A 16,406-nucleotide genomic window follows, 5' to 3' on the forward strand; every position below is an offset into this window, starting at 1 on the left:
ATCCTAGAGGAAAACATAGGCAGCAAAATCTGAGACATCTCTCATAGCAATATGTTTGCTGATACATCTCCTAGGGCAAGAGAAACTAAGGAGAAAATAAACAAATGGGACTGCATCAAAATAAGCTTCTGCACAGCATAAGAAACCATCAACAAAAATAAAAGGGAGCCCACTGTATGGGAGAACATATTTGCCAATGACACATCTTATAAAGGGTTAATATCCAAAATATATAGGGAACTCATACAACTTAACAAAAGGAAGACAAACAATCCAATTAAAAAATGGGCAAAGGATCTGAGTAGACACTTCTCCAAAAATGACATAGAGATTGCCAAGAGACATATGAAATAGTGCTCAATGTCGCTAATCATCAGAGAGATGCAAATTAAAACCACAATGAGGTATCACTTCACACCTGTCAGAATGGCTCCATCAACAAATCAATGAACTATAAGTGCTGGGGAGGGTGTGGAGAAAAGGACACCCTGGTACACTGCTGGTGGGAATGCAGACTGGTGCAGCCACTATGGAAAGCAGTATGGAGGTTCCTCAAAAGATTAAAAATTGACCTGCCGTTTGACTCAGTGATCCCACTTCTAGGAATATATCCTAAGGAATCCAAAACACCAATCACAAAGAACATATGCACCCCTATGTTCGTAGTGGCGCAATTTCAATGGCTAAGATCTGGAAACAGCCCAAGTGCCCATCAGTAGATGAGTGGATAAAAAAGCTGTGAGACTTTTACACCGTGGAATACTATACAGTTGTATAAAAGAGGGATCTTTTATCATTTGGCCCAGCATGGAGGGAACTAGAAAGTATTATGCTAAGGGAAATAAGCCAGTCAGAGAAAGCCACATGATCTCACTTATATGTGGAATATAATACATGAAATATACTGATGATCAAAATGGATCCAGAGACATAGAAGTATGGAACAGACTGCAGGATCTCAGAGGGAAGGTGGAGATGGGGGCGTGGGTGGGGAGAGATTAATCAAAGAACTTATATGTTTATATGAATAACCCATGGACACAGACAGTGTTCTGGGGAAGCCCTAGGGGTCAGGTGGATGCGGGTGGAAGGGACCAATCAATGGGTATAAAAGGGGACATCTGTAATATTTTCAACAATGTTCAAATAAACAAACAAAGAATTAAAAAAAGAGACGTATTGTAGCTGAATGAATAAAATAAAACAAGTCCCAAATATATGCTGTCCCACCTCAGAACACAAACAGATCAAAAACAGAAACAAAAACTTCTGGAGGACATTAAAGGAGAGATAGACAGCAATACAGTCACAGTATGGGACTTTAACACCCCACAAACTTTAGTGGATGGATCTTCCAGACAAAAAATTAACAAGGAAAGAGTGACTCTAAATGATACACTAGATCAGATCAGATGGATTTACTTGAAATTTACAGAACATTCCACTGAAAAGTTGCAGAATATGCATTCTCCTCAAGTGCACATTGAACATTCTTAAAGACAGACCACATGTTAGGATACAAAAATAAGTCTCTACAAGTTCAAGAACATTGAAATCAGATCAAGCATCTTCTTGGTCATTTTCACTGTGGAATACTATACAGCTGGAGAAAAGAAAGATCCCTTACCCTATGACATAGCATGGTGGCACCTGGGGAGAATTATGCTAAAAGAAATAGGCCAGTCAGAAAAATACAACTTTCACATGATCTTACTCATATGTGGAATCTAATGAACTAAAAAGATCCAGAGACATAGAACCATGGAACAGACTGATGAATCTTTGAGGGAAGATGTGGGTGGGTGCATAGGGAGAGATTAACATAAGAACTTTTATGCATACATGCATAACCCCTGGAGACAGGCAATTATGTGGTGAAGACCTGGGGAGGGGAACAGGCTGGAGGGGATCAAGGCAGGAGGGGGGAAAGGGGACATTTGTAATACTTTCAACAATAGAGATGAATTAAAAAAATATAGCAAACATAGTTCTATTGAGGAATCCAATTCTTCAAAAGCCATTAAGTTATTAATATTTATAAAGCACTTATCCTAAAGAAAAAATTTATTATTTAGTTATAGGGATTATACTACTTACGTGGGAGCAACATATCATGGAATGGCGTGTGATTCAAAGCTTGCTGTAGGAATTGCTCTGGTATGTATTTTATTCCCATCTCTTGAATAGTTACATACCCTATTGAAAGTTAGTATCCACTTCAAGAAGAGAAAGTACATATAGTGTATCTACCATACTGTTTTGACAGATTTTTAGAATGTGCTTTTTTATACATTTTGAAACTCAAATGGTGTAATTTTAAAAAGATTTTTATTGTGGTAAAATACATATAAAATACATTACCTTTACTATTTTTAAGTATACAGTTTAGTAGTGTTAAGTGTATTTATGTTGTGTGAAACATATCTGCAGAGCTTTTCATCTTGCATAACTGAAACTTTGTACCCTTTGAGAAAAATGGCCCTATTTCCCAAATCCTCTAGCCCCTGGCAACCACCATTCTATTCTCTGCTTTTGTGAGTATGACATTTTAACATTTCATGTATAAAGGAAATAATATAATATTTGTCTTTGTCTGGCTTATTTCACTTAGCATTGTACCATCCAGCTACATCCATGTTGTTGCAAAAGACAGGATTTCCTTATTTTTATGGCTGAATAATATTCCATGTATGTATGTATGTGTGCATGTGTGCATGCAAGTGTGTTTGTGTGTGTAACATTTTCTCCATCCGTCCGTCCATCCATCCATCCATCCATCCATCCATCCATCCATCCATCCATCCATCCATCCATCCATCGAAACTTAGGTTGTTTCCATTCCTTGGCTATTGAGAATAATTCTGCAATGAAATGGGAGTGCAGATATCTTCTATTTCAGTTCTTTTGGATATATAACCAGAAGTGGGTTTGCTATATAATATGGTAATTGTATTTTTAATAATTTGATGAACTATTATACTGCTTATACCATTTTATAATCCCAGCTGTTCACATTGCATTGTGAAAACATCACCAACACTTGTATGTCATTTTCTTTTCTTTTTTTTTAATTCCCACTGAAGGATATGCTTATTGATTTTAGAGAAAGAGGGAGGAAGACAGAGAGAGGGAGAGGCAGCAAGAGAGAGAGTGAGGGAGAGACATTGATTGGTTGCCTCCCATTCGTGCCCCAACTGGGGATCAACCTGCAACCTAGGTATGTTCCCTGACTGGGAATGGAACCCACAACCTTTTGGTGTATGGTACAACACTCCAACCAACTGAGCGACCCAGCCAGTGCATTTTTTGTGTTTTTAAATAGCAGTCATCCTAATTGATATGAGGTAATACCTCATTGTGATTTTGATTTGCATTCCTATGATTATTAGTGATGTTGAGCATCTTTTCATATGTGTTTTGACTTTTTGTATATTATCTCTGGAGAAATGTCTATTCAAATCCTTAGTCCATATTTTAACTGAGCGATTTGTCTTTTGTTGTCAAGTGGTAGGAGTTCTTTATATTATGGATATTAACCCGTATCAGATATATGATATGCAAATATTTTCTCCCATTCTGTAGGTTGCCTTTACACTGTTGGTTGTGCCCTTTGAAACACAAAAAGTTTGTTTGATGTAGTCCTATTTTTCTATCTTTGCTTTTGTTGCCTGTGCTTTTGGCATTGTATCCAAGAAATTATTGACAAACTCAATGTTGTGAAGCTTTTCTTCTATGTTTTATTCCAGGTGTTTTGTAGTTCTGGGTCTTACCTTCAGATTTTTATCCATTTTGAGTTACCCTTTGCATATGGTGTAACATTAGGGTCCAAGGTTATTCTTTTCCACATGGATATTCAGTTTTCCCATCACCACTTATTCTTGTTGAACCAATTATCTTTTCCTCATTTTGTGGTCTTGGTAGCCTTCTCGTAGAACATTTGAACATATTTGTGAGGGTTAAATTATAGGCTCTCTATTCTATTTCAATAATCTATAGGGTGTTTTTTTAAGGCAATGCCGCACTGTTTTTATTACTTTAGCTTTGTACTATGTTTTGAAATCAGTAAATGTGAGTTGTTCTACTTTGTTCTTCTTTTTCAAAATTTTTATGGTTATTCAGGGTCCCTTGAGATTCCATATGAATTCTGAGATTATTTTTCTTTATACTTCTACCAACAAATGCTATTGGGATTGCTGTAGGGATTGCATTGAATATTAAGATTGCCTTGGGTAGTAATGACATCTTAATAATATTATGTCTTCTATTCCTGGACATGTACTTTTCATTTATTTGTGTCATGCAGTTTCTTTCAGCAATATTTTGCAGTGTTCAATATACAAGTCTTTCATCTCCTTGTTTAAGTTTGTTCTTAAGTATCTCACTTTTTTTTACACTATTGCAACTCGAATTATTTCCTTTCTTTAAAAACAGAACATGATTATATTTTAATATACAACCAAGAAATAAAATATCACAGTAAAATAATATAAAAAAGGTATTTCATTTGCAATGCATGGCAAATGGTTAACATCTTTATAATGAGCTTTTGGAAACCAAGATGCTAATAATCCCAATAAACTGGAAGAAAAGAAAATGAAATAATACAATTGACAATTAAGGATTAAGAATTTATGATGATTGAGCAGAACAATGACTAGAATAATTTCTCTGTAATATCACACTGTCAAAGAATAAAAACACTGATATCTAATGTTTTTCAGTTTTGAACAGTTTTGTACAGTTTCAACTCTCTTAAGCAAACACTGGGAGACAGATTGAGGAGGAGGATCTACAATTAGTGGAAAAGCTACAGTTTTGACTCAAAATATAAATTTAGGATATCCTTAGCCCTAGGATTTCCAATTCACTGAAATTATTTCAACAAATTAGCTGAACAAATTGAATATGAGTTATATAACAGCCAATATAGCGACCCCAAAACACTACTTGCGTATCAGTCTGTTTATTAGCACAACCCAAAAGGATGTGCACAAACTCCATTAATCGTAGACCACAGCCCAGGGAATACAGTCAATAAAATTATGATGACTATGTATGGTGCCAGGTGGGTACGAGAAAAATTGGGGGAATACTTTGTCAAGTATATGATTAATTAACCACTATGCTGTACACTTGAAACTAATACAAAATAATAATGAATGTAAACTGTAATTGAAAAATTAAAAGAGAGAGTATCTAACACTGGGGAGTTAAATTAAAAGGAAAAAAAGGCACTTGAAGTAAAACTATATACTTAACAAATTTCTGTATCCTCTAAAATCTCAAAAAGATGATTTTCAATGAATACATTTTAAACTTACCCTATAGCAAGTGAGATTAAGGACATATGCACTTAGTACTCATGGGAGCACTGGAGTGAGGCTTTGCAATGACACGTCCTGGGCTTCTCTGTAATGACGTCTCCACCATTTTATCTCCTGGGATTCAGTCCAACAGTAAAACTGAAAACATTCAACATGCCTGGTTACAATTCTCCTCATGACACTTTAGGTCACTTTCAAACATGAGCTTTGTTAGCCTCATGTATCTGATCTGCAGGGAACATCCACTGCATTGCAGATTATTCATTGTGAGTGTATAGAAACACAATAAATTGTTTTGATTTTCTATCCTATAATTCATTTATTAGTTCTAAGAGTTTCTTTCATGTGGGGTCTTTTGTGTTTTCTATATATAGGATCATGTCAGCCGTGAACACTCATAATTTTGATTCTTCCTTTCCAAGTGAGATGTCATTTATTTTTTTTATTGCTTAATTGCTCTTGCTGGCTCTTCCAATGTTATATTAAATAGAATTGGTGCGAGAGAGAACATTCTGTCTTATTCTTGATCTTAGAGGAAAAACTTCTGGGAATTCAAGAGTGAGAATGTTAGTTGTGAGCTTTTCATACATGTAATTTATTGTGTTAAGGTAGTTTTCTCATATTCCCATTTTGTTGATTGTTGTTTACCACAAAAAGGTGTTGAATCCCATGAAATGTATTTTCTGCATTAACTGAGATGACCATGAGGATTTTACCCTTCATTCTGTGAAAATGGTATGTTACATTGATAGATTTTCCTATGTTAGTTAATTGATCCTTGTATTCCAGGGGGAAAAACCTCACTTCTGGCGTAAAGTCCTTTTAATGTGCTATTGAATTCAGTTTGCTACTATTTTGTTGAGGATCTTTGCATTAATATTCGTCAGGGATATTTGTCTCTAATTTTTTTCTTGTTGAGGGTTTTGGTGTCAGGTAATGCTGGCCTCATAAGATGGGTTTGTGAGTATCCCTTCTTCGATTCCATGGAAGAGTTTGAGGAGGACTGGAAGTAAATCTTTGTTAAATGTTTGGTAGAAATTACCAGGAAAACCATCAGGTCCTGGGTTTTTGTTGTTGTTGTTTGAAGGTTTTTGATTACTTCTTCAATCTCCTTACTGGTTATTTGTCCCTTCAGATTTTCCCTTACTTCATGATTCAGTTTGATCAGTTGTGTGTATCCTTCCCTTCCTAGCTTATTAATAACCTGAATATAGTAAGGCATTGAAGCTTTGTCTCAAATGTAATGAATGCAATCATGTACCACATAAAGTTACTGAGGTCAACAATGGACCACTTCTCTGATGGTGGTCCCAGAAGATTATAATGGAGGTGAAAAATTACCCTCACCTAGTAAGCTCATAGTTGTCATAACTTCATAGCGCAATACATTACTCATGTGTTTGTGGTGATGCTGGTGTACACATACCTACTGTGCTGCCAGTTATATAGATATAGAAGTATAGCAATACAGTTATATACAGTACATAATTCTAGATGATGATCACAAATGACTATGTTACTGGTTTATGTAGTTACTATACTATGCTCTGTTATTATATTTGAGGGTACTCTTTCTACTTATAAAAAGAAATTTGCTGTAAAACATTATGCCATGTTTTAGCACCAGCAGCCTCCTACATCTCGTCTTCACTGCATCTCTTGATTGCATCATTTTCTCTTGTGCTTGATCTCATCTCACATTGTTTTGTTCATCATGGCCCCCAAGCATACAAAATCACTGTTGCATGTAAGCGGCCACTTTGAGTGACTGGTCTGGAAACAAAGGAAAAAGTGATTAAGTACAACAAAGGAGGAAAATCAGTGACGATTAGTGCTGGCCAGCCAGTCATATTTCATTCCACCCTAGCCAGATCTTCAAGAACAAGAACAAGGTGACAGAAGCTGTGAAAGGATCTCTTCATTGAAGGCAACAAAACTAACAAAATTCAAGAAGAGCCTGTATCAGACATGGAGGAAGTTCTAATGACCTGGAATGAAGAACAGACACAGAAGTGTCTCTCTCTCTGCACTCTGGTGATCATGGCCAAAGCAGAAAGTTTCTTTGAGATGCTGAACAAAATATAGATATATATTTTTAAGAATATATATCCCATTCATTAAGTGATGCATGACTCTATGTGACAAGTCACTTTTCTCTGGCTGCTTTCAACATTCTCTGTCTTTGGCTTATGATAGTCTGATTATAATGTGTCTTTCTGTGATTGTCTTTGGGTTTACCCTAGTTGGAGTTTGTTGAACTGTTTGAATCTGTATATTCATTTCCTGCCTCAGGTTTCTGGCCTTTCTGGCCATTATTTCTTCAGTTAAGCTCTCTGCCCCTTTCTGTAACCCTTTTCTTTAGGAGATCCTAGTACTCCATATATTGGTTTGCTTGCCAGTGCCCATAGGCTCTTTTTTTCTTCATTCTTTTTTTCTTTTTTCATCCTCTGACCCAGTGATTCCAAATGTCCTGTCTTTAGGACTGATTCTTTCTTCTGCCTGATTAAGTGTCTTTTGAATCCCTCCAGGGTATTTTTAATTTCATTTATTGTATTTTTTAGTGTAAGAATTAGAAAAAAATAGTTTATATCTTTTTGTTGATGTTTATACCTGGACATTATTTCAGATTTTTAAGGCTGGTTCATCATTTGAAAATCATTTCATGCAATCTATCCCATCAATAGACTAGAGGAGAAAAATCATACGGTCATATCAATAGATCCTGAAAAACATTTGACAAAATCCAACACTATTTATGATTAAAAAAACACACAAAAACAAAACTATAGCAAACTAGGAATAGAGGGGAACTTCCTCACTTGAGGAAGAACATTCACAGAAAATCCTATAGCTACTATTACTACTTTTTGGTGAGAAACTAAATGCTTTCACACTAAGATCTGGAACAAGTCAAGGATATAGGTCGCCACTCCTATTCAGCATTGTACTGGAAGGGAAAAGCACAGCAGCATGTGCTGTGAGGATCTGAAGAAACAGAACCTCTCATTATTGTCGATGGGAATGCAAAATGGTGCACTCATGTGGAAAACAATTTGCAATTTCTTAGAAAATTTGACACACTCTTACCATATGATTCAGATATTGTTCTCCTTGGCATTTACCGAAATGAGTTGGAAAATTAAACACACAAACTCGTATATGAACGTTTAGAGCAGCTTTATTCATAACTACCCCAAATTGGAAACAACCAAAATGTCCTTCAGTAGGCAAATGGGTAAACAAACTGGGGTAAATCCATATTAAGGAATATTATTTTGTGATTAAATAATGAGCGATCGAGTCACTAAAAGACATGGAGAAAACGTAAGTCTTTAGTGAAAGAAGCCAATCGGAAATGGCTAAATACCATCTGATTCCAGCTTCATGACATTATGGAAAAGGAAAAACCATGCAGATAGTAAAAGACGGTTGTTAGGGGTGTATTTCTTCCTGAAATTACTGCTTTTCAAGTTACTTTTGTTTTTTGTGTTTGTTTTGTTTTGGAGACAAGAGAAATGCTACTTGCAAAGTGTGATAGTATTCTACCTTCAGAAAAAGTTAATTTGGCTTTCTTTCCTAAAATTATTGATGAACTGAAACTGATTGCCAATTCAACCCTTGAGAAGCTGTGTATTTTTTTTCTAAGTGTTCACTGGGAAAATAATATGGTCACTGAAACAATGCTTATTCTTCTAAAAAAAAATTAAAGTTATTTGGATTTAAATCAGTAACACATAATAAAAACATAAAATACATTAATTTTATTAGTTACTTGTCAATGCCATTTAGATTAAAAATACTATTTCTCAATTAAAAAAACCCCAAAACACCACACTGTACCAAATTTTTTTGTTTTCTGTATTTCTAAGAAATTATTGAGCGTTGGAATACTATTTTCTTATTTTTGCATTTGCATTTAGATAGTATGTCCACAAATTATTTATTGAAATGATCAAAGTGGTGAAGAAATAACATAGGCAACATTGTTTTTGTTTTTAGTATCCAAAGACGATAACTTTAGAGGCATTCTCAGTTGTTATGGTACAGTTGCTTGGAATTAATCTGGGATTAACCTATGGTGACATCTATAATTGTTACTGTCCAGAAACTACATGCATTATGAATCCTCAAGCAATGTAAGATGTTGTTTTTTATCAAATCTATGACTTTTTTGGTGAAATGCTTGTAGTAGTCTTTGATATATGTCACTTGCAATATAACTTGAGTAAGAAGATTTTTATTAAATATATATGTGCTTATTTAAAGCTTATTAAATTGAATTAGGATTCAATATTGTAGAAAATGGCCTTAATATTTCTATATTCAGTGTTACAGTCTAGAGAGAAAGTGTTTGTTGATAATGACTTTTGGGGGTTTACTAGACTTTTGAGGTGAAATTTATTTATTCATTTTAAAAATATGTAACAAGCATTGGCTCTGTTGCAGGATTATGTGTATTTGCCTTACCAATGGCTGACAAGATAGATAAGTCATAAATAACTTATATTAGTCCATTAGGGACAGGAAATTAAAAAGTGGCCATGGAATAAACATCTTATGAGAGGTGCCCGAAGGAGGTAGATAGGGAATACATGGGGAGAGGTAACTTTCCAATAAAGTGGCCTAGGAAATAATTCTGTTGGGACCTGCAGAGAAGGAATGACTCTAGTCATATAAAAAATTCGTTGAACAGTTTTCAGGGTAAGCAAGTGAGTGTTACTTGGATAGCAAGAAGCTTGAGAAACTGAACAGACTGGAGTAAGGAGACTGTGGGGAGCGGGGATAAAAATGAAAAAAGAAAAGAAATAGCTGGGACTATAAGGAAATATATACAAGGCATAAGGAAAAGAAAGTAAAATGTAAAGAACAATGAGTGAGGGGAAGAAGTCCAGGTGGTAACTAACATAGAATATGTAGAAAAGAGCCCGATCATGTTATCATGATGTAAGAGTTAGTATTTTATGATCAATCTAGCAAACCACATTTTAAATTGATTTATGCCGTATGGGTAATACAGATTACCTTAGAAATGAATGAATAATATATCAGAGGGAACAACAATATCATAATATTTGGGAGATGATTCTCATAATAATTGCAGCAGTTTATTAAGGTTGAGAGGAAAGAAAATGGCAATAATTATATGTAGATTTTGGGATATCACAACTTATTAACAGATACTGTTAATAAGGCAAATATTTTAGGAAAGGAGAAAATGGGAAATCTTGAGGCAGTTTGTATATGTTATATTGGGGCCTCTGACTCATTCATTAGAGATAAGTACACAGTTATATAGATCAGGATCTCTGAGGACAAGGGATCTAGAATGTGTGAGCCATCAGCATATTGATGGGAATTAAAACCATGAACAGATCATTTCGAAAGAAGCTGAAAATAGTGGAACAGTTGCCCTAAGGTATAGCTTTGCATACTTGTCATAGAAAGGAAGACAATATTAGAATAAGAACCAAGATAGGATGGCTCCTTACCTAGGGAGAATTATATTTTAAGAAAAGGGAGAAGATAGAAGTCAGATAGATGGTAAAAGTATCAGCATTGTATTTTAGTCTCCCCCAATTCTCTGACAAAAACGACGAGTAAAACTAGGAAACCAAACAAAAAAGCGAAAGCATTTTCTACATTCCCCAAACTGGAATGCACCAAAGATACCAGCAGGTGGGCCCAATCCACTGACAGAATAAGACCTGCATGAACTAAGTAGCTGTGTAGGAGGCAATAAAATGAACACAGTGGGGGCTGTACAAAACCTCACAGGCCTGGGAGCTCAGAAATCACTGACTGATCTATACACCCCAGACTTGTCCCCCACTGAGGCTGAAATATCAGGACGCTCATGCCATTACAGGCGCCCAAATTGGTGGGGATACTGCAAATTGTAGGTGAGAGCAAAGGCACGGAACATTTCTTAAGGTGTTGCTTATGGCCTTGGTCCCTGTGCTTTAAAAATCTAATAACAAGGATGTGTAGCACCCAGGTAATATTTTGGAAATACTATTCTCCACTAGAAGGACTTGGAGGGATGATTGATTCCAGGGCTATGGCAGAGAAAATACAAATGAGCCTGGAACATCTTGTGTCAAAATATGAGGTGGTGTTCAAAGAATTATGGTGATTTTTCAAAGGGACACCTTGACCAGTTTTAAGGGACTCCCTATAGCCAAATATGTGGCCAACTGAATGTCATAAGTAATAATGATAGTAATGTATTATAACTCATTTAGTATAATAGGAAAACATGATTCCATAATCATGTAAATGCATGAATGAATAAATCAGAAAGTTAGAAATGGGATATTTACATAAAACCAAAGTACTTCTCTCCAAATGATTATTAACTGATAAAGAAAAAAAGTCATTTCAGAGTGAAGGCTGGCAGACACACCATTAATCAACTACTCAAAGTAATTTTTTTTATCAGTAATACAACAAATCAAAATCATGTGCCATTTATTAGGACACAGTGAAATAAACTCAGCAACATTCTTGTGATAAGCTTGCATAACCTCAGTCTAATTATCAGGAAACATTTCATAAACTGAAATTGAGGGACACATTACCAGATAATCAGCTTGTAATGACAAAACTTTGGGTGTCACAAAATCCAACAAAAAAAATAGGCGACTAGACTAAGGAAACATGAGAGCTAAATGCAATGATTGATTCTGAACTTGATCCTTTTGCAATCAAAGTTCCAGTATTCTGCAGAAGGAAAATTCTGAATGAAATTTTAGGACTAGGTGTTAATAATGTGTCATTATTTCCTGATTTTAAAGGATCTGTTTTAGGAGAATTCATTTCTATGTAAGATTATACATTAAAATATTTACAGTTATCAAAACATTCTAAGGCAACCTACTGTTAACTTTTTCTGAAAATAATTTATTCTTTGGACTTCATTTGTATCACTTCTCTAATTTGGAGAGAGAAAATTTAAAACAACCATTCAACAGTACACTTAGTAATATAGAACTTTTAAAATAAAAAATAATGTAATTTTATATATTTTATATACTTAATGTTCACATATTTTAATTGAATCTTACCAAGAAAAATGTATTTATGATTTTTCACTAGCAATATCAACTATCTTTTATTCCTTCAGTTTTCCATATAAATTACCTAGCATATGTAATATTCTTAATGATAATTAGTGCTCCTTATAATTATTATCATTATGATGTTGACAGTAATAATGAAAATAATAAATGATGGAACATACTTAGTTAGACCTTTTGTGTGCCAAACACTGTTGTGTTTTAACATATTCTAATTCATCGCACTTTAGCTTCTTCTACTTGCTAGATTTCTAGTATATTAAATTACAATATAAATGAACTCATTGCTTACATTTATGACTTGTATTAAGAATAAAGCACTCTCCCCTCCTTGGCTTTTCTGTAACTGATGTTGTAGAGAATTAATAGTGCTATATTGAAGAGTGTTACTTTGATAGTGATTTTACTGCATCTACCTGAAGAATATAATCTAATTTTAGACGTTCCCGAGGCGTAAAGGTTTTTAGCAGTTGCAGCGTGAATGAGTTTAAACGTGCAGTTTCACAGCCTGAATTTGAATGTCTTCAGAATCAAAACATTTCAAAAGTGGTTGTCCAAGGAAGAGAATCATCTTGTGGCGATGGAATTGTGGAAGGAGGAGAACAATGTGATTGTGGAAGTGCAGAGGTTAGTGACAAACATTAATAGCTTATGTAAAGATTTATTGTTTTGTTTCTCTTATAGTACTATAAATATAGATGTGATACAAAAGGGGAGGGCTTTTTGTCAAGTGCTGCACCATTTTATGAAATGTCTAAGATACGGGGATATGGCACATGTGAGAACATGTGAAATTCATCCTGAATTTCAAACATTTGAAGAATTGAAGTATGGAGTAAGTGTAGCATGGATTTAATAAGATTTTCCTCATTGTGTAACCATTAATAGCAACACCGACCTTTCTATATGATAAATACCAGCTCCATCAATAGTATAATCATCACCTAAATCATCTCCTGAATTCTTGCCAAGTGAGTACATTGGTTCCCTAAGTTACAAAATGTGAATTGTTTACCTCATCTCTTAATTTCAGTCCCTGCATCTGGGGAACTTCATTTATTTTAACTTGGGTTCACAGGATTGATTATAATCCATCATTTATTATTGCTATATTTAGTTTTTTTGCTACTATCATTTTTTTATTTGTATTTGGTAAGATAACTAATTAGTGAATTTTGTTGTGTCTGCCTTCATATACTTATGCATGGTGATGTTGTGAATGATAGAGATTTTCTAGAAAATATGAAATCTCTCTAATTATTAGGAACAAAATTCTGTATAACGTGACTGCATTATAATTGTAAGTGAATGACTCACATCTTCTGTATTTTTATTAATTTGGATTGCTTGATCCCTCAGCACTTGAGAAATAATATTGATATCTCCAGCGATACAGTTGTATTTGCCAAAGTCTCACTATACTTTACTCAATTCATTCTTTATATTTTGAAGCTGTTTTATATGGTGCAAACTTCTTTGCAGTTGTTATACCTTCCTAGAAATTAACTTTTTATCTTCTCATAGTGAATCTTCTTATCCCTAATGTTGCTTTCTGTTTTGAAGTCATTTGGTCTGACATATCGACCTCTAACTCCCTCTCCATCTCTGTCTCTATATCTGTCTCTGTGTCAATCTTTGTCTCTGTCTCTACATGTCTATGCACACATTAGCTTCTTTTCATTTAGTATTTCCCCAATATTTCTCTATCCTCACTTGGTTTTTGTGTTGTACCATTTACTTCAATATCTACATTATTTTATTATTTGATCTGTATTTGATCTATAAAATTATCACCTTAGACATTATTGTGATTAATATTTTTGCATATTTTAAAATTAACTGAAGTCTATAGTTTATTAAGATTTCCTTTGTTTTTACCTAATGGCTTCTTTCTGCCCCAGGATGTCTTTCAGGATACCTTATTGTATTAAGCTGATATGACTCCTTACACCCCTCTAGAATGAATATTTTTGTAAGTTTAGTTGTCTCAAAATTTTTATATTTTGTATGTGCATTTTGTCACATTTGTTTTCTTATTTAATTTTAGCTTATTTCTTTTGACCTGTGTTTTTCCCCCCACTATTTATTTTCAGTGATTTAGTAGATATGTTTTTCCCCCCATTAGTGATTATGTTTTCATCTTGACCTTGACTGTTCTTGCATGTCTGCAGCTGCACCTGTTGCCTGCATTTCTCAAGGGTCTATGCTGATAAGTGAATGTGCTATCGCCTTTCATCATATTCTAGTACGATCCTTTGTATATCTGTGATGTCTGTGGTAACTTCTCTTTAATTTCTGATTTTGTTTATATGAGTCTTTTCTCTTTTTTTCTTCAGTGAGTCTAGCCAGGAGTTTGTCAATTTTATTAATCTTTTCAAAGAGCCAGCTTTTTAAATATTATTATTTTGTACAGTCTTTTTCTTCTCTGTCATTCAATTCTGCTGTAATTTTTATTTCTTTCTGCTGACTTCGGGTTACTTTTGACCTTCCTTTTCTAGTTCTTTTTTCTTATTATTTTCTTTTATTAAAAATTTTTTATGGTGACACTATTGCAGATGTCCCCATCCATCCCCCTTTGCGTACCTCCACCGCCCCTCCCCGGCCTCCCTTGGCCTTCACCACACTATTGTTTGTGTCCATAGGCTATGCATATATGTTCTTTAGCTAATAACCTCACCTCTTTTACCCAATCTTTCCTAACCCCCTAGTTCTTTTAGTTCTTTTTAAAAAATTGATTTTAGATAGAGAGCAGAAGGGAGTGAGAGAGAGGGAAGAGGAGGAGACATTGATTTGTTGTTTCAAATTATCATACATTTATTGGTTGATTCTTATATGTGCCCTGATTGGGGATCAAACCCACAAACTTGCCGTTATTAGGACGATGCTTTAACCAAGTGAGCTACCTGGCCAGGGCTCATTTTCTAATTCTTTAAGATGTAATGTTTGGTTGTTTACTTGGGATTTCTCTTGTTTCTTGAGATAGGCCTGTAATGATATAAACTTCCCTCTTTATTACTGCTTTCACTGCATCCCAGAAGTTTTGATATGTTGTATTTTCATTCTCATTTGTCTCTAGATATCTTTTGATGTCACCTTATATTTCTTTTTTGACCCAGTCATTGTTTTAGTAGTATGTTGTTTAATCTTCACATATTTGTGGGTTTCTTTACTTCCCTTTTGCTGCTGATTTCTAATTTCAGAGCATTGTGGTCACAGAATATGTTTGGTGTAATTTTAATCTCCTTGAATTTGTTGAAGTTACTTTGTGGTCTCTCCTTGAGAATGTTTCATGTGCACTGGAGAAGAAAGTATAATCTGATGTTCTGGTATGAAAGGCTCTGTAAATGTCAATTATGTCCATTTCGTCTGATGTGTCATTGAAGGGCAATCTTTCTTTGCTGATTTTCCGCTTGGATGATCCATCTAGAGCTATCAATGGATTATTAAGGTTCCCAACTATGACTGCATTTTTGTCTGTTTCTCCCTTTAGTTCTGTTAGTAGTTGCTTTATATAATTTGGTGTTCCCTGATTGGGGGTATATGTATTAGGAAGTGTTATTTCTTCTTGATGTAGTGTCCCGTTTATCATTATAAAATGTACATCTTTGCCTCTAATTATCTTTGTTATCTGGAAATTTGTTTTGTCAAATATAAATATGGCTACACCTGCTTTTCTGTGGATGTTATTTGCTTGGCAAATCATTTTCCACCTTTTCGCTTTGAGTCTAACTTTGTCTTTGCAGCTGAAATGTGCCTCCTAAAGACAGCATATGTTTGGGGTTTGTTTTGATCCAATGTACTACTCTGTGACTCTTTATTGGTGAATTTAAGCCATTTAGTTTTAGGGTAATTATTGATATATGAGTATTTCCTATAGTCCATTTATATTTTGATTTTTGGCAGCTGTGTGTTTCCATTGGTTCTTTTCCTTTGTGTTTTTGTCTGTCTTTTTAGTTTGGTGGTATCCCATACTTCTTTCCTGTGTTGCTCTTTTTTAAAACTATGT

The 16,406-nt window shown here is 34.6% G+C and overlaps 1 protein-coding gene across 1 annotated transcript in view; it reads left to right on the top strand.

Moving 5' to 3' along the window:
* The window catches only part of LOC107526291 (A disintegrin and metallopeptidase domain 3-like), a 98,855-nt gene that overhangs the window by 47,469 nt on the left and 34,980 nt on the right, over positions 1-16,406 (top strand). The window contains exons 11-13 of the mRNA XM_087814185.1: positions 2,076-2,157; positions 9,324-9,460; positions 12,841-13,027. Coding sequence (XP_087670311.1) covers positions 2,076-2,157; positions 9,324-9,460; positions 12,841-13,027 — 406 coding nt within the window. The remainder of the gene's footprint in view (positions 1-2,075; positions 2,158-9,323; positions 9,461-12,840; positions 13,028-16,406) is intronic.

This window comes from Miniopterus natalensis, chromosome 2, assembly GCF_054644295.1.
Source record: "Miniopterus natalensis isolate mMinNat1 chromosome 2, mMinNat1.hap1, whole genome shotgun sequence".
Lineage (NCBI taxonomy): Eukaryota > Metazoa > Chordata > Mammalia > Chiroptera > Miniopteridae > Miniopterus > Miniopterus natalensis.